Consider the following 25,535-nt stretch of genomic DNA (forward strand, 5'->3'; position numbering starts at 1 on the left):
TGCAGCAAGCAGCAGTTTATACAGTATCAGACATATTTGAACTCTTACCACCTGTTTACTCAGAGAACTATGCTAAACATTGGTGCTCCATGCTAAGAAGTTCTGACAGCACTTTTGCCAAGTGCCATGCCATGGTGGACCCCGAGCTTTACTACAAGGTAATACATTTTGTATAACTGGAACTGTAACATTACATTGAGTTACATCTGGTTTGGATTGCTAACAATTATATCTTGGCTGGTTTGTGGTATATGTACACTTGTACGTATTTGTCCTAAACTTTCTTACTGTTTTTAATGCTGTTTGTAATACTGTTTGTCATGCGAAAGCTCTGGCCAATGAGATTTGTTATATATTTATTACATATGGAACATTTACTTAAACTTGATATTTTCTGCAGCGATGCACGTACGCTAGCTGCAACTGTGAGAAGAGTGAAGACTGCCTGTGTGCCGTCTTTTCGTCCTATGTGCGAGACTGTGCTACCAAGGGAGTGGTCCTGTCGGGCTGGAGAGAGAACGTGTGTGGTAAGTGATTTACACTTCTCATATTTATGTCTTGTCATATATTAGTGAAAGGAGATGACATTATAGGCCTCTCCTGGCTACCAATGAAAGGTTCACTAATATTCTGATTAGAATATACGCATTCTGCAAATGGTTCTACTGCCATTGCTAAAAGTATGGGAGACAGGGGACAACCCAGGGAAATTTCACTGCCATTGCAAAAAGTAGGGGAGACAGGGGACAACCTTGACGAATTCCACTGTCATTGCAAAAAGTAGAGGAGACAGGGGGTAACCCTGACAAATTCCCCTACTCAGGGGAAATTGCAGTAACCAGTCGACCGGTTGTGGATGTTTCTAAAAGTTTTTATTGTGGCATCTAGTTTGTATGACAAACACATTTTTCATTTCCTCTTGGGGAATAAATTAATACCTTGACCAGAGCTAAAAAATAAAGTACCGTGTCTTCTCATCTCATCTGATGTCAACTTTAACCTCTCTAGGCTAGGCAGGACGAATTCGTCCCACCTACGTAACAGCCACGGCTATCCTGTGGCGCGATTTTCAAAACCTTAAAAATCCTATTACTTCAATTTCTCAAACATATGACTATTTTACAGCCATTTAAAGATAAGACTCTCGTTAATCTAACCACACTGTCCGATTTCAAAAAGGCTTTACAACGAAAGCAAAACATTAGATTATGTCTGCAGAGTACCAAGCCAGAAATAATCAGACACCCATTTTTCAAGCCAGCATATAATGTCACCAAAACCCAGAAGACAGCTAAATGCAGCACTCACCTTTGATGATCTTCATCAGATGACAACCCTAGGACATTATGTTATACAATACATGCATGTTTTGTTCAATCAAGTTCATATTTATATCAAAAACCAGCTTTTTACATTAGCATGTGACGTTCAGAACTAGCATACCCCCCCAAACTTCCGGGGAATTCGCTAACATTTTACTAAATTACTCACGATAAACGTTCACAAAAAGCATAACAATTATTTTAAGAATTATAGATACAGACCTCCTCTATGCACTCGATATGTCCGATTTTAAAATAGCTTTTTGGTGAAAGCACATTTTGCAATATTCTAAGTACATAGCCCAGGCATCACGGGCTCGCTATTTAGACACCCGGCAAGTTTAGCACTCACCATAATCATATTTACTATTATAAAAATGTCATTACCTTTTGTTGTCTTCGTCAGAATACACACCCAGGACAGCTACTTCAATAACAAATGTTGGTTTGGTCCAAAAAAATCCATCGTTATATCCGAATAGCGGCGTTTTGTTCGTGCGTTCCAGACACTATCCGAAATAGTAAAGAAGTGTCACGCGCTTGGCGCAATTCGTGACAATAAAATTCTAAGTATTCCATTACCGTACATCGAAGCATGTCAACCGCTGTTTAAAATCAATTTTTACGAAATTTTTCTCGTAGAAAAGCGATAATATTCCGACAGGGAATCTCCTTTTCGGCAAACAGAGGAAAAAATCCCAAAGGCGGGGGCGGTCGGGGTCACGCGCATAAGCTAGTGTCTCTTGATGGGCCACTTGAGAAAGGCGATAATGTGTTTCAGCCTGGGGCTGGAATGACGACATTCTGTTTTTTCCCGGGCTCTGAGAGCCTATGGAAGACGTGGGAAGTGTCACGTTAGAGCAGAGATCCTTAGTAAATGATAGAGATGGAAAAGAAGTTCAACAAATGGTCAGACAGGCCACTTCCTGTAAAGGAATCTCTCAGGTTTTGACCTGCCATTTGAGTTCTGTTATACTCACAGACACCATTCAAACAGTTTTAGAAAATTTAGGGTGTTTTCTATCCATATGTAATAAGTATATGCATATTCTAGTTACTGAGTAGGAGTGGTAACCAGATTAAATCGGGTATGTTTTTTATCCAGCCGTGTCAATGCTGCCCCCTAGCCCTAACAGGTTAACAACACTTACTTACTTAATTAATCCTCTTCCTTCCTGGAGTAAAATAGAGCCTTTAGTAAAGTTTTCCAACACTGCCAATCTTAACTTTATCCAACACTTTACATATTTCCCTGCAACCAGACAAATACACTGGTAACTGCCCAGCGTCTCAGACCTACTCTGACCAGCTCCAGAGATGTCAGCTGACCTGTAGCTCCCTGGCCAGCAAACGGCAGGGTTGTACCAACGACTTCCTCCCCGTGGATGGTTGCTCCTGCCCGGACGGACTCTACATGGATGACAGGGGCACCTGTGTACCCATGGACAAATGCCCCTGCTTCCACAACGGGGTCCACATCAAGCCTGGGAAGTCCATCAACATTCAGGAGGAGCACTGGTAAGAGACTGTTTCCATGTAATAAAGTATCTAGCTACCTATTTAACTGACTACTGTCGTGTCTTTGGCTATGCCGGATTAAGTGATATGACATGCAATCCTATAAAATCCTTTCTCTGTAATTAATATTCCTGATTAGCTAATCATGTAAATGTAATTAACCTCTCTAGGGTATGTGGGACGAAATCGTCCCACCTACTCAACAGCCAGTGGAATCCCATGGCGCGATATTCAAATACCTTAGAAATGCTATTACTTCAATTTCTCAAACATATGACTATTTTACACCATTTTAAAGACAAGACTCTCGTTAATCTAACCACACTGTCCGATTTCAAAAAGGCTTTACAACGAAAGCAAAACATTAGATTATGTCAGCAGAGTACCCAGACAGAAATAATCAGACACCCATTTTTCAAGCTAGCATATAATGTCACCAAAACCAAAACCACAGCTAAATGCAGCACTAACCTTTGATCTTCATCAGATGACACTCCTAGGACATTATGTTAAACAATACATGCATGTTTTGTTCAATCAAGTTCATATTTATATCAAAAACCAGCTTTTGACATAAGCATGTGACGTTCAGAACTAGCATACCCACCGAATTTACTAAATTACTCACGATAAACGTTCACAAAAAACATAACAATTATTTTAAGAATTATAGATACAGAACTCCTTTATGCAATCGCTATGTCCGATTTTAAAATAGCTTTTCGGCAAAAGCACATTTTGCAATATTCTGAGTAGATAGCTCGCCATCACGGGCTAGCTATTTTGACACCCACCAAGTTTGGCACTCACCAAACTCAGATTTACTATAAGAAAAATTGGAGTACCTTTGCTGTTCTTCATCAGAATGCACTCCCAGGACTTCTACTTCATCCACAAATGTTGTTTTGGTTCAAAATAATCCATAGTTATGTTCAAATATCCTATGTTTTGTTCTTGCGTACAAGACACTATCCGAAGGGTGACGAAGGGTGACGCGCGGACGCGTATCGTGACAAAAAAATTCTAAATATTCCATTACCGTACTTCGAAGCATGTCAAACGCTGTTTGAAATCAATTTTTATGCGATTTTTCTCGTAAAAAAGCGATAATATTCCGACAAGAAAACCCTGTTTTCGTTCAAAGACTCAAAGTTGAAAATGGCCTCTTCACGTGCATGCGCGAGCCCGTCTCATTGTTCTCAGATCGACCACTTACCAAATGCGCTACTGTTTTTCAGCCATGGGCTGCAAAATCATCATTCAACATTCTGCCGCCTTCTGAGAGCCTATGGGAGCCGTAGGAAGTATCACGTTACAGCAGAGATCCTCAGTTTTCAATAAAGAGAGTGTAGAAGGCCAAGAAATGGTCAGAGAGGGCACTTCCTGTACAGAATCTTCTCAGGTTTTTGCCTGCCATATGAGTTCTGTTATAATCACAGACACCATTCAAACAGTTTTCGAAATTTTAGGCTGTTTTCTATCCAAATCAAACAATTATATGCATATTCTAGTTTCTGGGCAGTAGTAATAACCAGATTAAATCGGGTACATTTTTTATCCGGATGTGAAAATACTGCCCCCTACCCTAGAGAGGTTAACTAGAAAGTCGGGACACCACGGAAGAGTGTTTATAGAGCTGTTATCTTCCGAATAAACTCTTAAAAACGTAGTAATATTTCACATCGATAGCCGTCAATATTAATCCTCATCTTATTTTCAGTCTCATAATGAAAGTTGTAAATTCTTGGTTATCTTCACGAACCCTGTCTAACAAGTTGAATCAGCAATACAAAATTGGGTTTAATTATTTATATACCAAATACCTAAACGAATCACACAGAATTACATGTACACAGAATGCAAATTATGTCATACAGAAAACGGCCCTGGTGGACGGAGCCGACATGGCGGCTTGTTACACAAAGAAAGGGGGTTGGGCTTGAATGAAAGAGCGGGAAGACTGAGGAACAAAAGAAACAGCAGCTATGCTATCGTAAATACATTATCGTATGCAGTCTAAATTACCGCCCATTTGGAAAAGGGAAATGCAATAAATATTTACTCTGAGCTGCGCTTCGGTAGGTTGGTCGTAGATGCTGGCCGTGTTGGCCAACAGAGATCTTCCTGTCCTCGGAAGAATGTCTCTGGTGGTAAATTGGATACGTTGTGGTATCTTCGTCGTGTGTTAGACTGGATCTGTCGTCCGTCCTTTCCTAGCCCACGTCTACAGCGTCCGCTGCTAACTCAACGGCTAGGAAGTATCACTTCTGTAGTGAATAAGTTCAAAGTTCATACCATTTGCCACCAAAGCTCACGCCGAGGTTGGCTTAGTTCTGTACTTGACATGTGTGTCCTTTTAACGCAGAGGCTGCAGACCTCCATAGTGGAACCCTGGTTACATTGTGTCATTGTCTTATATAGTGGCGAGGGGAGAAGGGTGTGTTTCATCGTTTATAACCCCTGTCTCTTCACAGGGGCAGGCCACTGATTAAGCAGGGCACTTTCCTTATGAAAACCCAATTCTCTCATTTGGAAGCTAAAATTACATTTAATCTCCTAACAAACAATCTCAATATCAAACATTTAAATGGCACAACAATTCCATGTGAATTTGATAACTAGAATGTGTGGACTTTCCCAGGTACAGTTTATGTACCTGGGAAAGTCATAATGTCTCAGATGACAACCGAACTGACATCCAAACTCATTAAGTTCCAACGCATATTTCCAATTGGTTCTATTACCGAAATATGGATCCTTTTCCCCATTTGTTTGATGTTCAAAGCAGCAAATATGTCATATTACCTGCTAGTATAAAAAGTACACAATCCTGCAATGTTATTACAATATTAAAATAGCTCTTAATATCATGTGTGTTCTTCTAGTGTCTGCAATAATGGGAAGCTTCACTGCCGTTCCTGGAAAATGCGTTCAGAGAGTAGTAAGTAGCCTTTCTGTGTCCCTTTGCTATTCATATCCCATTATCCCTTTGATGTATACAGTATTTGACCTAGACTTGGGCTGAAATACTATATGAGAGATAATTTCAATTACTTGAGTCCAGGACTAGGCTTAATCTGTTTTAAAACGGCCCTAGAAGTATTTGAAAGATAGTATTTGAACCCAAATCTAATTTGACAACTTATTGTGTAAAAATAATGAAACTGCTTCTGTTACAGCCTGCCAGTCGCCAAAGGTGTTCTTGAACTGCTCCAATGACCTGGGAGTACAGTGTTCACGGAGCTGTAGGAACCCGGATTTCATGGACTGTGTGAGTTGACTTGTTGACTTCCATTAGTACCTGACCTAAGGGTTGTGTTCTTTATTTAATTCCGTCTCTCTTCTTGACCACAGTTCTCCGCAGAGTGTGAGTCTGGGTGCAAGTGTCCCATGAGTCTGTGGGAGGATGGGAAAGGTATGTGTGTGAAAAAACATGAATGCCCATGCAGCCATGATGGATTCCTCTACGCCCCAGGAAAACAGATCCCAAACGGATGTAACACTTGGTGAGTTATTGAGGTTTTATGGTTATATGTTATTATCTGATCAAAAACGATACAGTGTAAGGTTATGCGGTATGATATCACGCTATATGATATGGTACCATAAATAATAGAAATTCTAGACTAAAATGAAATGGAATGAGATTTCATGACACAATATGAGGGCTTCCTTCATCCTTTCTAGCTAATGTGATCATGATTGTTTTTGAAGAGGATATTTGACTTAGTGTCTCTCATACTGTACACATGTAGCACCTGTAAGAGTGGGAAATGGGACTGCACAGATAAGAAGTGCCCAGGAACCTGTAGCATCTATGGCAGTGGCCATTACAAAACCTTTGATGAGCGCACGTATGGCTTCCAAGGAAAATGTGGCTATGTGGCTGTCCAGGTAATCAATGCGTATCAGGACATCTCAATACATTGCAATTTATTTAAATTAAGTGGTGATGTGTTTTTATACAAAAAAATATGTTTGTATAATAGTACTGCTGTTGTCTTCTATATTACCAACTAATCATTTAAATTGCAAAAGTCTCATTTGGTCTCTAAAGTACTCTCTCCCTCTGTCTCTCTTTAAGAACAAATGTGGGAACCAGCCTGGCCAGGACAAATTCATGGTGATCACAGAAAACATACCGTGTGGAACCACAGGCACCACTTGCTCCAAGTCTGTCAGGGTTCAACTGGGGGTAAGACTGGACAAAAGACACACTCGAACAGGCGGCTGGTGGCACCTTCAATGGGAAGGATGGGCTCATAGTAATGTCAGGAATGGAATGAATTGAATGGCATCAAATGCATGACTGGTTTTGATGTGTTTGATAACATTCCATTTACTCCACTCTAGGCTTTATAATGAGCCATTCTACTTTCTATACCAGTTGGATCATAATGTGAGATCATTTGACATTCATAAATACAAAAAATACATAATTTTGCATTATTTAGCAAATGCTCTTATTCAGAGCGACTTATTCAGAGTGACAGTACAATTAGTGAATTCAACTAATGTAGGTAAAATCACCATCACAATCATTGCAAGTAAAACTTTGCAATTAAAATGTTCTTCCAAATAGCCACTAACTGCAAAAATCAGTACGAAATTCAAGCAATTTATTTTCTTCATAAAAAGCTTTAGAAAGTGTATTGTCTGTCATAGTTTTGCAAAATTCCGGTAACTTTCCCCAAATTCCCTGTTTTTCCAGAAATCATAATTGCAATTTTTCTGAAATTACGAGGGAATAAGGAGGAAATCCTTGAAATCCTTTCTGGAAAACCTGGGATTTTGGGGAAAGTTACCTGAATTTTTCAACCCTAATTGTCTGTGAACAGGAAGTTCTAAATACTTATCCTTACAGAGAACAGAGCTGAAACTATCAAAGAAGACCTATGAAGTGGTGGACCTAGGAGTGGGCTCTCAGATCCAGTACCGAGTGAGGACCGTCGGTCTGTACCTGATTGTTGAGTCAGACATTGGGATCGCAGTGCTGTGGGACCGCAAAACTACCGTCCGCATCATCCTGGAGCCACAGCATAGTGTATGTTTAGTGTTGAAGAGTTAACACATAGAGAGCAGAACCTGTGATGAAACAGACTTGAAATAGATGAACAAGACATCAGACATCATTGTGTATTGCTAACAGTGATTGATTTGATACAGTTCCACTGTGTATGCCTTATCGTTTCTATGTGTCTATAGGGAGCAGTGTGCGGCCTGTGTGGGAACTATAATGGAGACGGCAGAGATGACTTCACCACGCAAGGTCAGCTGATAGTCAGCAGTCCTGTGGATTTTGCTAACAGCTGGAAAGTGTCAAGCACTTGTCCCGACGCAGAAAGCAACGTCGACCCATGTGGAGCCAGACCCAACCGTCACAACTGGGCTAAGATGCAGTGCAGCATCATCACAGGAAAGACTTTCCAATCGTGCCACAAGAAGGTACAGTGCTGCAGCGGATTGCTATGAATATACCATACAATTATAAACCTAGTGAAAGTATCAGACAGAACACTGAAAGACTGGTGGACAGTCAAACTTCTGAACCAAGAAATACACCCAAATCGTTTAAAACATTGACTTTCTTGTCATCCTCCATGATTTTATTCATGAACATGTCTGTTGTTATATGTGTTTTGAAAAATGCTCTAAGAAACAAACAAAACAAAACAATACAGTATTAGTGCATCTTGTGTGTTCTCTCTGTATGTGTTTTACAGGTAGATCCTACTCTGTTCTTTGAGAACTGTGTGAAAGACTCCTGTGCCTGTGATACTGGTGGAGACTGTGAGTGTTTCTGTACAGCTGTAGCAGCCTACGCCCAGGCCTGCACTGAAGCTGGAGTCTGTGTTGCATGGAGAACACCAGAAATTTGTCGTAAGTACAACAAATCTTTTTGGGGTTCATTATGCTTGTGTTCCAAAGGTCACACACTTCCACTGTTTGACTGTCAGGCGTGGCATTGAAATGATTTAACATGTCAGATGTAATTTGACTGATTAGAATTTACAATGCTAAGTAAATGAAGATGTTGTTGAAAGAACCCAAACTTGGAGACAATGTGAGGACGTGGATCTAAAGTATATTTTAGCTTGTTGGTTTAAACAGATATCTTAATGTGTAACGTTATAGTGGATCACTTTTGACCAGGGTACCTAGGGTTCTGATAAAAAGTAATGCACTTCATATGGAATAGGGTGCCATTTGATGAGGGCATGCAATGTGTATTCAGTGTATGAACCTGTACGTTTTCCCTCTTGTAGCTGTGTTCTGTGACTACTACAACGATCCAGGTGAATGTGAATGGCATTACAGCCCTTGCCACACACCTTGCTACAAGACCTGTCTGAATCCAAGTATGACCTGTAACAACTCTCTTCCAAATCTGGAAGGTGAGGCAGCATGCTGTTTGATTTGATTGGCATCAGCCTGTATGTTTGTTCCATATGCACATGCCCTTATTAACAAAGTATTAATATGTTTTTTGACCTCAACTTTATTAAATGTAATAACTAAATCAAAACAACTAAATCACACTGTCTTCTTTATAGGTTGTTACCCACAATGCCCTCCAGAAAGACCTATATTTGATGAAGAGACCGGGGAGTGTGTTGAGGAATGTAATAAAACAACAACACTACCACCATCAACAACACCATGGACACCAACAACTACCACGCTGACAACAGAACCTCCAACAACAACACCAATACAACCAACAACAACACCACCAACAACCACACCAATACCACCACCAACAACACCAACACCACAAACAACAACAACCACACCAATGCCAACAACAACCACACCAACACCACCAACAACAACAACACCACAAACAACAACACCAATGCCACCAACAACAACAACACCAATACCACCAACAACGACCACACCAATACCAACAACAACAACACCCCCACCAACAACAACAACACCCCCACCAACAACAACAACACCAATATCAACAACAACAACACCAATGCCAACAACAACAACACCAACAACAACACCAACACCAACAACACCAATACCACCAACAACTACAACACCAATACCACCAACAACTACCCCCCAGACAACAGAGCCAACAACTACTCCTTGTATTCCTACCTGTGAGTGGTCAGAATGGTATGATGAAGATGATGATAAAGACAAGAGTGACTGGGAAACGTATTGGAATATCACACAGAGTGGAAAAGAAGTGTGTGAAGATCCACAGGATATTGAATGTGTAGCTACAGACTACCCTGATATGAGCTTAGAGGACTATGTAGCTTCGACAGGACAAGTTGTGGAGTGCGATGTTGACTTCGGTTTAATATGTGAAGAAAATAAACAGACTCAGAGACCATATAAGTGCAAGAACTATAAGATTAGAGTCCTCTGTTGCGTTGAATGTTTATCAACAACATCACCAAAACCAACAACAACAGCAACACCACCACCAACAACCACACCATTACCACCAACATCTACCACCTCAAAACCACCAACAACAACAACATTACCACCAACAACAACCACACCAATACCAACAACAACAACTACACCAATACCACCAACAACAACAACACCAAAGCCAACACCACCAACAACAACAACAACCACACCAATGCCAACAACAACCACACCAATACCACCAACAACAACACCAATACCACCAACAACAACAACACAAATACCAACAACAACAACAACAACAACACCAATACCAACAACAACCACACCAATACCACCAACAACAACACCAATACCAACAACAACAACCACAACAATACCAACAACAACACCAATACCACCAACATCTACCACCCCAAAACCACCAACAACAACCACACCAATGCCACCAACAACAACACCAATACCAACAACAACAACTACACCAATTCCACCAACAACAACCACACCAATACCAACAACAACACCAATACCACCAACAACAACAACACAAATACCAACAACAACAACAACAACACCAATACCAACAACAACCACACCAATACCTCCAACAACAACAACACCAATACCACCAACAACAACACCAACACCAACAACAACTACAACACCAACAACACCAACAACTACAACACCAATACCACCAACAACAACCACACCAATACCACCAACAACAACAACACCAAAGCCAACACCACCAACAACAACAACAACCACACCAATGCCAACAACAACCACACCAATACCACCAACAACAACCACACCAATACCAACAACAACACCAATACCAACAACAACAACACAAATACCAACAACAACAACAACACCAATACCAACAACAACCACACCAATACCACCAACAACAACAACACCAATACCACCACCAACAACAACACCAACACCACCACCAACAACAACCACCACACCAATGCCAACATCAACCACACCAATACCACCAACAACAACCACACCAACACCACCAACACCACCAACAACAACAACCACCACACCAATGCCAACATCAACCACACCAATACTACCAACAACAACCACACCAACACCACCACCAACAACAACACAAATACCAACAACAACACCAATACCACCAACAACAACAACAACACCAATACCACCACCAACAACAACACCATTTCAAACAACAACAACCACACCAATACCAACAACAACAACCACACCAATACCAACAACAACAACAACACCACCAACAACAACACCAATACAACCAACAACAACCACCACACCAATACCACCAACAACAACAACAACCACCACACCACCGACAACAACAACACCAACACCAACAACAACAACACAACCAACAACAACCACACCAACACCACCAACAAGAACACCAATACCACCACCACCAACAACAACACCAATGCCAACAACAACCACACCAATACCAACAACAACAACAACACCAACACCTACAACACCAATACCACCAACAACTACAACACCAATACCACCAACAACAACCACACCAATACCACCAACAACAACAACACCAATACCACCAACAACTACAACACCAATACCACCAACAACTACAACACCAATACCACCAACAACAACCACACCAATACCACCACCAACAACCACACCAATAACAACAACAACAACAACACCAATACCACCAACAACAACAACACCAATACCAACAACAACAACAACAACAACACCAACAACTACAACACCAATACCACCAACAACTACAACACCAATACCACCAACAACAACCACACCAATACCACCAACAACAACAACACCAATACCACCAACAACTACAACACCAATACCACCAACAACTACAACACCAATACCACCAACAACAACAACACCAATACCACCACCAACAACCACACCAATAACAACAACAACAACAACAACAACACCAATACCACCAACAACAACCACACCAATAACAACAACAACAACAACAACAACACCAACAACACCAATACCACCAACAACACCAACACCAACAACACCAATACCACCAACAACTACAACACCAATACCACCAACAACTACCCCCCAGACAACAGAGCCAACAACTACTCCTTGTATTCCTACCTGTGAGTGGTCAGAATGGTATGATGAAGATGATGATAAAGACAAGAGTGACTGGGAAACGTATTGGAATATCACACAGAGTGGAAAAGAAGTGTGTGAAGATCCACAGGATATTGAATGTGTAGCTACAGACTACCCTGATACGAGCTTAGAGGACTATGTAGCTTCGACAGGACAAGTTGTGGAGTGCGATGTTGACTTCGGTTTAATATGTGAAGAAAATAAACAGACTCAGAGACCATATAAGTGCAAGAACTATAAGATTAGAGTCCTCTGTTGTGTTGAATGTTTATCAACAACATCACCAAAACCAACAACAACACCACCACCAACAACCACACCATTACCACCAACATCTACCACCTCAAAACCACCAACAACAACACCATTACCACCAACAACAACACCAATACCAACAACAACAACTACACCAATACCAACAACAACCACACCAATACCAACAACAACAACGACACCAATACCACCAACAACAACCACACCAATACCCAACAACAACGACACCAATACCACCAACAACAACCACACCAATACACAACAACAACAACACCGATACCACCAACAACAACCACACCAATACCAACAACAACAACAACAACACCAATACCAACAACAACAACCACACCAATACCACCAACAACAACACCAATACCAACAACAACAACAACACCAATACCACCAACAACAACAACAACACCATTACCACCAACAACAACCACACCAACAACAACACCATTACCACCAACAACAACAACACCAATACCACCAACAACCACACCAATACCACCAACAACAACAACAACGACACCAATACCACCACCAACAACAACAACACCAACAACAACACCATTACCACCAACAACTACCACCTCAATACCACCAACAACTACCACCCCAATACCACCAACAACAACAACACCAATACCAACAACAACAACAACACCAACACCTACAACACCAACACCACCAACAACTACAACACCAATACCACCAACAACTACAACAACACCAAAGCCAACACCACCACCAACAACAACACCAATGACAACAACAACCACACCAACACCACCATCAACAACCACACCAATTCCAACAACAACAACACCAATACCACCAACAACAACGACACCAATTCCACCAACAACAACAACAACCACACCAATGCCAACAACACCAACACCAATACCACCAACAACAACAACAACAACAACAACAACAATTCCACCGACAACAACACCAACACCACCACCACCAACAACAACAACACCAACAACGACAACACCAATACCAACAACAACACCAACACCACCACCACCACCAACAACAACAACACCAGTACCACCAACAACAACACCATTACCACCAACAACTACCACCTCAATACCACCAACAACTACCACCCCAATACCACCAACAACTACCACCCCAATACCACCAACAACAACAACACCAATACCAACAACAACAACCACACCAATACCACCAACAACTACAACACCAACACCACCAACAACTACAACACCAATACCACCAACAACTACAACAACACCAAAGCCAACACCACCACCAACAACAACACCAATGACAACAACAACCACACCAACACCACCATCAACAACCACACCAATTCCAACAACAACAACACCAATACCACCAACAACAACGACACCAATTCCACCAACAACAACAAAAATACCACCAACAACAACAACAACCACACCAATGCCAACAACACCAACACCAATACCACCAACAACAACAACAACAACAACAACAACAATTCCACCGACAACAACACCAACACCACCACCACCAACAACAACAACACCAACAACGACAACACCAATACCAACAACAACACCAACACCACCACCACCACCAACAACAACAACACCAGTACCACCAACAACAACAACACCAATAACAACACCAACAACAACACCAATACCAACAACAACACCAACACCAACACCACCACCACCACCACCAACAACAACAACAACAACACCAGTACCACCAACAACAACAACCACACCAATACCACCAACAACAACAAAACCAACAACAACAACACCAATACCACCAACAACTACCACACCAATAACAACAACAACACCAACAACACCAACACCAACAACAACAACACCAATACCACCAACAACAACAAAACCAACAACAACCACACCAATACCACCAACAACTACCACACCAATACCACCAACAACAACCACACCTAAACCACCAACTACAACAGAAGCCATAACTCTAACCACAACCCCAACGACAACAGAAGGATCAACCACAACCCCCAGGACATCTGAAGAATCAACCACAACCCCAACGACAACAGAAGAATCAACCACAACCCCCAGGACAACTGAAAAACCAACCACAACCACCCCTGTCACAGACACCACAACCACTAAAGCTCCTACAACAACACCTAAACCACCTACTACAACTGAAGCCACAACTCCAATGACATCCATATCACCAACAACCCATGAATCGGTTGTCACTGGTCCTCCAATAACTGTTCCGACACCTCCAATTACAGGAAGTGTAGTCAGTTCAATACCAACCACAACTGGGACACCAACCCCACCACCAATCACTTGTCCTGAGTGGGACAAAGTGGTAAGTACCTCAATATAACCATCACATAATCAACTGGGCTTCCTTTACTTCGATAACACATAGCCAACATTTGATGTCAATGAGGTGGAAAAGTCCTATCAGAGACTTAGCAATTGATTCCTGTGTGTATTGTGAAAGATCTCTGATGACATGTAATTTTCTTTCTCTCGAAACATCAGCAAAATGAGACTTTCTGGATCTGCAACTGCACTTTGGCCAGATGTATTGAAAACAACACCATTGAGATAATTCCATATGAATGCCCAGAGCCTGAGCCAATCACATGTACTAATGGCAAGAAACCAGTGCTACAGTGGGATGAGTTCTACTGCTGCCAACACTACGTGTGTGATTGTGAGTTGTGAAAGCTTCTTCTTCTTCTCCTCTGACCTGGTCAGGAAGGTAGATGGCCATGTTCAGTTTCTGTAACTAATAACATACCCGTCCTTATCACTAACATTTGGAATAATACTCAATATAAATATTACTTCATTAAAAAAAAAATTGACAGAGGATCGTAATGTCTGTCTGCTTTATAACAGTGTATATTTTCATGACAGGCGTCTGTGAGGGTTGGGGAGACCCCCATTATATCACCTTCGACGGGCTCTTCTACAGCTTCCAAGGGAACTGTACCTATGTGCTGATGGAGGAGATGTGGCCACGTCACCACTTTAAGATCTACATCGACAATGTAAACTGTGATCCCACCGAGGATGTGTCTTGTCCTCGAGCCATCATCGTGTCCTACCGCTCAACAGTTATAACACTGAAGAATCACAACCTCATTGGAGCTGCTCAGTTGGAGGTAACTTCGGTGGATAAACTGGCTCAGAAATCAATATAAGCAATTAAAACCATATATACGTTGAATGGCTGGATTTGGGGCCTGAAGGACTGAAAAATGATTTCTTTGAAAATTTGAAAACGAAAGACAATTATTTTCCATTATTTCATTCTCTGAACTGAATTGTGCATTAGTTCTCAACATCCGCAGCTTTCATTGATACAAAATATGAGTTTGATGTTCTCGATCAACTTAATTCAACCTGTAATGTCATGATATTAGTAAGTCACCTTGCCTTTCTTTAAGAGATCCTGAAGATGGATTGATCTCTCTCTCTCTTCCATCCCTTTTTCCTATCCTTTTCTATCCCCCCATCTGTCCGTCTCTCTTTCATCCCTCTCTCCCTGCCATCTGTCTTTCAGGCTCTTATTGATGGAGTTTCCCTGAGACTACCCTTCACACGGCACGGTGTGAAGGTGATGAACTCTGGTATCAACATGGTCTTGGAGATAGCACAACTCCAGGTGGTAGTTACCTTTGGTGTCACTGGCTTCAGCGTCAACCTTCCTTGGCAACACTTTGGCAACAATACACAGGGTCATTGTGGTAAGGACTTAGTTTCATTCATTTGTTGTCCTCAAACTATGTATCGTGTGCAGAGCTGAGAGATTATTGTGAATCACTTAACTTAAACAGAGAACGGTCACTTGGTATTCTGAGCAAGGTGTGAGAAAGCCTAATGGAGCGGTCTTTGAATTGATGGAAATCATTTATCCAAGGTTGGAGGTGAACAACTAGCCTGGTCCCAGATCTGTTTGGGTTATTTTTTTACCAAAAGCCTATGGTTGTTGTCAGATATCGAACCACAGGGTTTGGCAAGACAACACAAACTGATCAGGGACCAGGCTAGCAAACAATGGTTTGGGCTTTCCTGTCTGATGTCTGTGTCTGATATTTTTACTGTATGTGCTGTACTAAATGTGAGAAAGCTCCAACAAAGATTTCAAGTGTATGTATTACTTTTAATAGCTGCAAATGGCAAAATAAACGACTTGAACCTGAACTGTATGCATCTCTTTCAGGAACATGTAGCAACAACCAGGCTGATGACTGCATGTTGCCTGGAGGTCAGCTGGTGGAGAACTGTGCTGTGATGGCAGACTACTGGCCAGCCAAGGACCTTTACCAGCCTGACTGCCATGTGCCACCTGGAATCCCCACCAACTCTCCTCTCCCTGAACCCACACAGAAGCCATGCAAGCCAGACTCCTCTGTCTGTGATCTCCTAAAGGACAGGTAAACATTCCTAAAGGCACTGTGATCTCCTGAAGGAAAGGTAAACATTCCTAAAGAACTGTGATCTCCTGAAGGAAAGGTCAACCTTCCTAAAAGCACTGTACAAGTTCTCTAATAAAATGTCCTGCTTAGGGTGATCACATGTAAATTACCCAAATGCCTGGAATGTGTGGGAATGTAATCATCTACTCCATTAAACAGTCTGTCAGGAGTGGCCAGCTACTTCATTGAACAGTCTGTCAGGAGTGGCCAGATACTCCATTAAACAGTCTGTCAGGAGTGGCCAGCTACTCCATTAAACAGTCTGTCAGGAGTGGCCAGCTACTTCATTGAACAGTCTGTCAGGAGTGGCCAGCTACTCCATTGAACAGTCTGTCAGGAGTGGCCAGCTACTCCATTAAACAGTCTGTCAGGAGTTTGAGTAAAGTTAGAAGTCCTGTTGTAACAATCAACAATCTAACTTATCACAGACTAAAATCTCACATGCACAAATATAGCTCTTTACCCCTAAACTATACACAGAAGTGTGGTTTTGTGTATGACAGAAACATATATGATTCTTACAGTGTATTTGGAAGGTCTGTTTCTCATATACCTTCATCTCTGGTTTTCAATCCACAGCATTTTTGCAGCCTGTCATCCATTTGTCTCACCTGACAACTTCTTCAAGGGCTGTGTCTATGACAGCTGCCACGTGTCCAACCCAGCGGTGGAGTGCACCAGTCTGCAGACATACGCTGCTGCCTGTGCCCAGTTTGGAGTATGCATCTACTGGAGAAACCACACCGCCCTATGTGGTAGGCTTACTGTAGTCGTTGTAAAAATCCAGACTCACCATGTTAAATAGAACTCACCTAATAAGGATAGATAAATAAGTCCACCATTGAAGAGATAAGAAATACTGTGTAGATGACCAGGAACCAGGAACTGTGTTGATGAGACCAGGAACAATACTATACTAACACAACTTAGTATGTGTTATAGATGACCACACAATAGAGGAGGGGGTTTCTATTTGTAAATATTAGATTAGTGCATTTTTGTATTTGAGGTGATAAATTATGGAGATAGTGGACATCCTTGTCTGGTTCCCCTTTGTAATGTGTAATATAGTATGGGGCTTCAGTCCAACAATCAAGTGATTGTAAATAATTAGTCAGAACATTTTTCAATGGTGATAACACTTTTTACATCAGCAGTTGTCACAAAGTGCTAATACAGAAACCCAGCCTAAAACCCCAAACAGCAGGCGATTCAGATGTAGAAGCAACAGTGGCTTTGAAAAACTCCCTAGAAAGGCAGGATCCTAGGAAGAAACCTAGAGAGAAACCAGAATCTGAGGGGTGGCCAGTCCTCTTCTGGTTGTGCTGGGTGGAGATTATAAGAGTACATGGCCATTATGGCCAGATCGTTCAACAGCAGGTTCGGTAGAGAGAGAGAGAGAGAGAGAGAGAGAGAGAGAGAGAGAGAGAGAGAGGGTCGAAACAGCAGGTCCGGGACAAGCACATCCGGTGAACAGGACAGGGTTCCATAGCTGCAGTCACAACAGCAGAAATTGGATCAGCATTGCGACCAGGTTGACTGGGGACAGGCACAGCCAGGAGTCGTCAGTGCTTGGGCTCAGGTCCTCTGTGAAGGTAGAGAGAGAGAGAGAGAAGAATTAGTAGCACACTTAAGATAACACAGGACACCAGAGGAGACAGGATAGTTATACCAGATAGGACAGACTGACCCTATCCCCCTGGCACATAGACTATTGCAGTATATATACTGGAGACTGAGACAGGGGGTTCGGGTGTCACTATAGACTGAGTTGTATCTTTCTTCAACAGCCAGCGACTGCCCAGCTGACAAAGTCTACAAGCCCTGCGGTCCTGCCGAACAGCCAACCTGTGATGATAAGTAGGTTTCTATTTAGAGAGTGGTAGTGCAAAATAATCCTTGCTTTCATGTTTTATGTTAACTGAGGTAGACAACGTTATGACTGTCAAATAAGACAGAGAGAAAAGACCTACCTACAGTTAAAGATAGAGTTGCTGTAGATAGGAAATAGGAGTTGTTACTGTAATGTTGTGTTGTACAGTCCAGACGAGTCTAGGATGAACTTCACCACAGAAGGCTGCTTCTGTCCTGATGGGATGAAACTCTTCAACAAGGACTCAGGGATCTGTGTTGATAAGTGTGGTGAGTGTTCCCAGTTACGGCCATTGGTCCATTTCATGTGGATGATACAGGGAAGATGGATAGGACTTAGCCTTTTCAAGGATGTTTCAGGTCTATGAAAGTTCTACTAAATTGTCGTGTTTGTGTTTTTGAAGGATGCATTGACCCTGAAGGTGTTCCGCGAGAGGTAAGTTAGGCCTTTTGGTTTTGATTCATCGTTATTTTATTTTACTAATTAATATAGCCTGTTATCTAGTTCACTGGCTCTGTCATGGATGATGCCAGAGGTTTCTATGAGGACCTACTTACAGCGTCCACACAGCATTAACCACATTATCTGAAACCAAAATGGCCCCCTCTATGCCCTATATTTAGCCCCCTATGCCCTATTTAGTGCACTACATTTGACCAAACCCATTGATAGAATCACACTCCTTTCTTGTTGTATCTCATCACAGTTCAACGAGAGGTTTGAGTACAAGTGCCAGGATTGCGTTTGTTTGGAGTCCACCAAGACTGTGACCTGTAAACCCAAGGTCTGCTCCAAACCACCAGTAGAGATATGCACTGGGCCAGGCTTTGTATATGTCAACCAAACCGATCCATCGGATCCATGCTGCTCCAGCCTCGTCTGCCGTAAGGATCTCCCAACACTTTTTTACCTTACATATTATAATCAGATCTATTTCAACAGTATTGTGCCGACCTGAACCGTACTGTGCTGGCTTGGATATGTTCTTTTCACATTGTTCTTTCCAGCACGGTCCCAGGAACTATGGTGGATGTGTAACCAGGCCAGTGCCGTACAGCTGGGCTCAGCTCAGTCGTGTTGAAAACACCCACATAGTGAAGACATGAATCAGCTCATATTATGATGTCCATACTCTGTTATTGTTTCCCCTCCTAGGTTGTGACAGCAGCACTTGCCCACCTACCAACATGAACTGTCCTATTGGGTTCGTGCCAGTGGTTTCAGTCCCTGAGGGAAAATGCTGTCCAGAGCACACATGTGGTATGGTCTCTTTACCTATATCTAGACTATCTACATGTGGTATGGTCACTTTACCTATATCTAGACTATCTAGACTATCTACATGTGGTATGGTCTCTTTACCTATATCTAGACTATCTTGTATTGCTGTGTTTGTATGGCTGAGATAATACCAGTTATTTTAGACAGTCCCATGGATTGGTTGTCTGTGTCTCTCTCTCAATTGGTTGTTTGTGTCTCTTGTCTCTTCCAGAGCCTAAAAGAGTTTGTCTTCACAAAGGCATTGAATACCTGGTAATGACAAACTATTCTGCTCTCTCATCTGAAATGTTCATTACATAAATAAACACTCTAGATATACTTGTTTTAATATATTGCAGTACATGTACATTAAATCTCATATTCTATAAGGGTTCATGTCAAATAGTGTCGGAAAGAGTGGGTTTCCTTGTTCCAATGTGTCAGAGAGAGTGGATATCCTTGTTCCCCTTTGTCGGAACGAGTGGGTATCCTGGTTTCCATGTGCTACAGACAGTGGATATATTTGTCCCCCTGTGTTAGAGAAAGTGGGTATCCTGGTTTCCCTGTGTCAGAGACAGTGGGTATCCTGGTTCCCCTGTGTTAGAGACAGTGGGTATCCTATTCCCCCTGCGTCAGAGACAGTGGGTATCCTGGTTCCCCTGTGTTAGAGACAGTGGGTATCCTGGTTCCCCTGTGTTAGAGACAGTGGGTATCCTGTTCCCCTGTGTCAGAGACAGTGGGTATCCTGGTTCCCCTGTGTTAGAGACAGTGGGTATCCTGGCTCCCCTGTGTCAGAGACAGTGGGAATCCTGGTTCCCCTGTGTTAGAGACAGTGGGTATCCTGGTTTCCCTGTGTCAGAGACAGTGGGTATCCTGGTTCCCCTGTGTTAGAGACAGTGGGTAACCTGGTTCCCCTGTGTTAGAGACAGTAGGTATCCTGGTTCCCCTGTGTTAGAGACAGTGGGTAACCTGGTTCCCCTGTGTTAGAGACAGTGGGTATCCTGGTTCCCCTGTGTTAGAGCCAGTGGGTATCCTTGTCTGGTTCCCCTGAAGTAATGTGTAAAATATGATGACTTACTTGTTCTTCTAGCCTAATTCTAAAGTACCAGGATCAGAGTGCCAGGAGTGCACCTGCACCAACAAAGTGGACCCCAAGTCTGGTCATTACCAAATTGACTGTGGATTCATGCAATGTGACGAAGATTGTGAAAAGGTAAGAACTGGTATAGCTGCCGTGTCTGCTCAAATTTCAAATATTTACCAAAAGATGAAATACAATTGAGTAGCATAAATTTATTCAGTCAACAAGTTTTTATACTTTAATCGGCTGGTTTCCTAGACCCAGATTAAGTAAGTAAGTAAACCTTGTCTGATTCAGAACTGCCGACAGATTAAGCCTAGTCCTTGATTTAAAAATAATTCTCAATTGGTGGTGAGCCATCCGGGCGGTGAGACATCTGTTCTTGAGTTATTCTCTTCTATTGAGTCTACTGGGAAGGCAATCGGTTGTATTCACACTTTAATACCATGTATTATTATTATCGTTATCATTATTTTTAGGTGTTGTAGCAAGTCACTCATGTGTTCCTCTTCTCCTGCAGGGATATGAGTACCAGGAGCCAGGCTATTCTTCAGATGACTGCTGTGGTAAATGTGTTCAGACCCACTGTGTCCTCCAGATCAATGGGACCAAGCAGTTGTTGAAGGTAGGTATCGTTTCTGTCAGTTTAATTATCACAGATTAACTAAGAAGTAGTAAGTAGTTCTCTGATAAATGTCTATATTGTTTGTGGGTGTGTGTGTGTGGAACAAGCTTCCCCATAATATGAGGACAGCGGAGTGCCTGCCCATCTTCCTAAAACCTCTGACACCCTACATCTTTAAAGAGCTTGTTAAATAAATCCCAGTCCGCCCCACCCCCTACGAGTGTTATATGTTGTTGTCTCACTTAGCTATCTTAAGACAAATGCACTAATGTAAAACGTTTTGGATAAGAGCGTCTGCTAAATGACAAACATTTAATGTCAAACGTGTGTGTGTGTGTGTGTGTGTGTGTGTGTGTGTGTGTGTGTGTGTGTGTGTGTGTGTGTGTGTGTGTGTGTGTGTGTGTGTGTGTGTGTGTGTGTGTGCCCAGCATGGAGATACATGGTCAGCTCCTGGTGATAAGTGCCAGCAGTACAGCTGTGTGAAAAATGGTGATAGTTATCTGACCCAGAGCTCCAACATCCATTGCCCACCCTTCCAGGAGGCCAACTGCCAGCCTGTGAGTACAGTACACAACATAACAAGAACAGAAAGGCCAGCCTGTGAGTACAGTACACAACATAACAAGAACAGAAAGGCCGGCCTGTGAGTACAGTACACAACATAACAAGAACAGGAAGGCCAGCCTGTGAGTACAGGACACAACATAACAAGAACAGAAAGGCCAGCCTGTGAGTACAGTACACAACATAACAAGAACAGAAAGGCCAGCCTGTGAGTACAGTACACAACATAACAAGAACAGGAAGGCCAGCCTGTGAGTGCAGTACACAACATAACAAGAACAGGAAGGCCAGCCTGTGAGTACAGTCCAGTACTCAACACAACAAGAACAGAAAGGCCAGCCTGTGAGTACAGTACACAACATAACCAGAACAGAAAGGCCAGCCTGTGAGTACAATCCAGTACTCAACATAACCAGAACAGAAACGCCTGCTCACTGCAAATGCTCTCGATTACCAACCTTATTGACAATGTTTCGATCCACAATCATTTTCATCAGATCGACAGTACAGTACACACACTATACCAGTTTTCATTTGACAGAAACATTTCTTCACTTATCCTAATATGAAATGTATTATGTAAAGAAAACATTGAAACTTTTTTTCACCACAGGGTTCAATTCAGACCGCTGCAAACGGCTGCTGTAGAATTTGTAAGTATGAAAATGAAATATTCAAAGCTGTTAACAATTTCATATTAGGATTGGAATGTGATCAGATTCATGCATCATAAAACCACTGATATTCATAATTGATAATGATTGAGAAGGAGAGCCACCTTGTAGTCAGTGAACTCAAACAGGTGCAGCTCTTTTTCATGGTCTTTCCAGACAGATCATGTTTAATGTTGTGTCTCCCTCCAATACCAGGTGTGGAGAAGGACAAGGCCTGTAAGAAAGGATCCATGAAGAGTTTCATCAACCACATGAGCTGCCAGTCTATTGAGGAGGTGGAGATGCCGTACTGTGAGGGATCCTGCAACACCTTCACCAAGTGAGTGTGGAAACAATGCTAATATCACAACCAAGTGGAGCCTCATAACAGCCACAACACCATGGGGGTGTTTCCAGTATCCAGTTTAAGCAGAGTGATGGACTGAAAATCATTTTAAATGAATCTCCATTGAACATGGTTCTTATTCCAGGACTAGGTTTAATCTGTCTCTGGGACAAACCCCCATATGTATTTGTGTTTTGTGAAACATGTCATTTTTTGAGGTGCCTTTGTCTCTTGGGGAGTAGATGATCTCTTAATCTCTGTGAACACCTCTCTTTTTTTTCACTCCCGTCCTCAAGGTACTCTGCGATGGCTGCGTCTCTGGACCACTCGTGTGCGTGTTGCCAGGAGTCCCGGTCCAGTAACCGTACGGTGGACCTACAGTGTCTGAATGGAGATGTGGTGCCCTACACCTACCTACACGTGGAGGAATGTAGCTGCAGACACAGCGACTGCCACAAAGCCATTAGGGTGCCTGCCCGCAAGACACGCAGCAACACGCTGGTGTAAATGGGATCCGTACTAATCCAGATGGGACTAGTCCAGCACCAATCCACTCGCTGCTTACTAAGGAACCCCCTGCTACCCTGCTTCACATGGCTGTTATTTATCTAATCGCTTGGTTTATATATAACATGTAGATTAAATGATATTTAAAACGAAGAAATGTAGAAACTTGTGCTTACTTATCTTATTAAAATGCAACCTTCAAATAGTTATGTCTGTTGTTTGTTTTATTGTAGAAGTGCATGCACCTCGTTTTGGAAAGCTTTGTTTTATTAAGCTGTGTACCCTCTTTAGCCTTCTTCACGCTGGCAGTTTGAAGTGATTCTCCTCCAAAAAATGTTGCATATCCGATTAGAATCTGTATATTTTCCAACAGTTTGAACAGTCAAAAAGCACATGGAAGCAGATATTTCCAGCCACATTTCAAACCACCTTGGTAGGTCATGCGACTTGTGTCGGAACGGTCAAATCTTGCTCAATTTGACCTCAGGTGGTTTTTAGACTGTTATTTGGCATTTTGCTTGCTAGCTTCTATGATGACAGTTTAACAAGAACGTTTGGTACAAACAAATGAGTGAATATGCTAGAAAGCTAAACAACTACCTAGCTAGCTAGTTGACTGCTGTGGCTAGCTAAACAGCTACCTAGCTAGCTAGTTGACTGCTGTGGCTACGTAGCTAGCTAGTTGACTGCTGTGGCTCGCAAAAACCGACTTGTTTTGAAAGTTGGATAATCTTGTCCTTTGAGGCTTTAAACGTGTTCTTCCACTATGATTCTGAACATTCTAAACAACTAGGAAATGTCCATGGCAGGCATTATTGTCACCTTAGCTTGCTACTTAACTTCTGAGTGATAGGAAGCATGAGCGCCACCACCAATCAGCCTACACCACTGCTCACACATTACTAAGACAACTAGCATAGCCATGTCAGCAAATGACTGCTGTCTGAATACACACATAAAGGTGATTTGGTCACTTGTAACTGTTTGGACAGTCAGTATTCCTAAACAGATTTGAAAAACAAAACTGATCTGAGCATTAAGACCTGCAGTGTAAACAAGGCTTTAGAGCTTTGGTGGATGGCAGTTAGAGAGTCATCCCTGACATTATAATACAGAAATATATAGTTGTTGTTTCATGTTTTATCATACAGCACTAAAGTAGTACTATGTTTACATGAGGTTAGGGTTCACCGTGCAAACAAAAATTAACATCACGATATCATCACATAAAGGACAGTGTCACGGTTATGTCTAGTTCCCGGTTTGTTCCGGAGATATCCCCAGGGACAATTTTAGAACGTTCAGTCATGGTCCCCTGGATGTTTTTGTCTAGTTCCCGGCTTGTTTTTGGGGCGTACTGTGAGGGATCCTGCAACACCTTCACAATGTGAGTGTGGAAACAATGCTAATATGGACCTGATTGTTCCAAAGAAACACACCAT

The 25,535-nt window shown here is 42.2% G+C and overlaps 1 protein-coding gene across 1 annotated transcript in view; it reads left to right on the plus strand.

The window, feature by feature from the left end:
• LOC106591811 (mucin-2) overlaps positions 1–24,298 on the plus strand; it is a 36,407-nt gene extending 12,109 nt beyond the window's left edge. The window contains exons 14-46 of the mRNA XM_045706200.1: positions 64–158; positions 401–527; positions 2,585–2,840; positions 5,726–5,781; positions 6,020–6,111; positions 6,195–6,346; positions 6,596–6,734; positions 6,925–7,035; positions 7,705–7,884; positions 8,046–8,285; positions 8,564–8,720; positions 9,107–9,235; positions 9,395–10,712; positions 11,154–11,324; positions 11,781–12,954; positions 14,400–15,059; positions 15,239–15,413; positions 15,620–15,867; positions 16,269–16,452; positions 16,929–17,142; positions 17,764–17,939; positions 18,975–19,044; positions 19,226–19,326; positions 19,461–19,492; positions 19,764–19,941; positions 20,213–20,317; positions 20,550–20,590; positions 21,408–21,530; positions 21,919–22,023; positions 22,452–22,580; positions 23,201–23,240; positions 23,457–23,580; positions 23,883–24,298. Coding sequence (XP_045562156.1) covers positions 64–158; positions 401–527; positions 2,585–2,840; positions 5,726–5,781; positions 6,020–6,111; positions 6,195–6,346; positions 6,596–6,734; positions 6,925–7,035; positions 7,705–7,884; positions 8,046–8,285; positions 8,564–8,720; positions 9,107–9,235; positions 9,395–10,712; positions 11,154–11,324; positions 11,781–12,954; positions 14,400–15,059; positions 15,239–15,413; positions 15,620–15,867; positions 16,269–16,452; positions 16,929–17,142; positions 17,764–17,939; positions 18,975–19,044; positions 19,226–19,326; positions 19,461–19,492; positions 19,764–19,941; positions 20,213–20,317; positions 20,550–20,590; positions 21,408–21,530; positions 21,919–22,023; positions 22,452–22,580; positions 23,201–23,240; positions 23,457–23,580; positions 23,883–24,093 — 7,313 coding nt within the window. The 3' untranslated portion in view covers positions 24,094–24,298. The remainder of the gene's footprint in view (positions 1–63; positions 159–400; positions 528–2,584; positions 2,841–5,725; positions 5,782–6,019; positions 6,112–6,194; positions 6,347–6,595; positions 6,735–6,924; positions 7,036–7,704; positions 7,885–8,045; positions 8,286–8,563; positions 8,721–9,106; positions 9,236–9,394; positions 10,713–11,153; positions 11,325–11,780; positions 12,955–14,399; positions 15,060–15,238; positions 15,414–15,619; positions 15,868–16,268; positions 16,453–16,928; positions 17,143–17,763; positions 17,940–18,974; positions 19,045–19,225; positions 19,327–19,460; positions 19,493–19,763; positions 19,942–20,212; positions 20,318–20,549; positions 20,591–21,407; positions 21,531–21,918; positions 22,024–22,451; positions 22,581–23,200; positions 23,241–23,456; positions 23,581–23,882) is intronic.
• The last annotated feature ends 1,237 nt before the right edge of the window (positions 24,299–25,535 follow it).

The sequence above is a fragment of the Salmo salar genome, chromosome ssa23 (assembly GCF_905237065.1).
Source record: "Salmo salar chromosome ssa23, Ssal_v3.1, whole genome shotgun sequence".
In the NCBI taxonomy this organism is placed as follows: domain Eukaryota; kingdom Metazoa; phylum Chordata; class Actinopteri; order Salmoniformes; family Salmonidae; genus Salmo; species Salmo salar.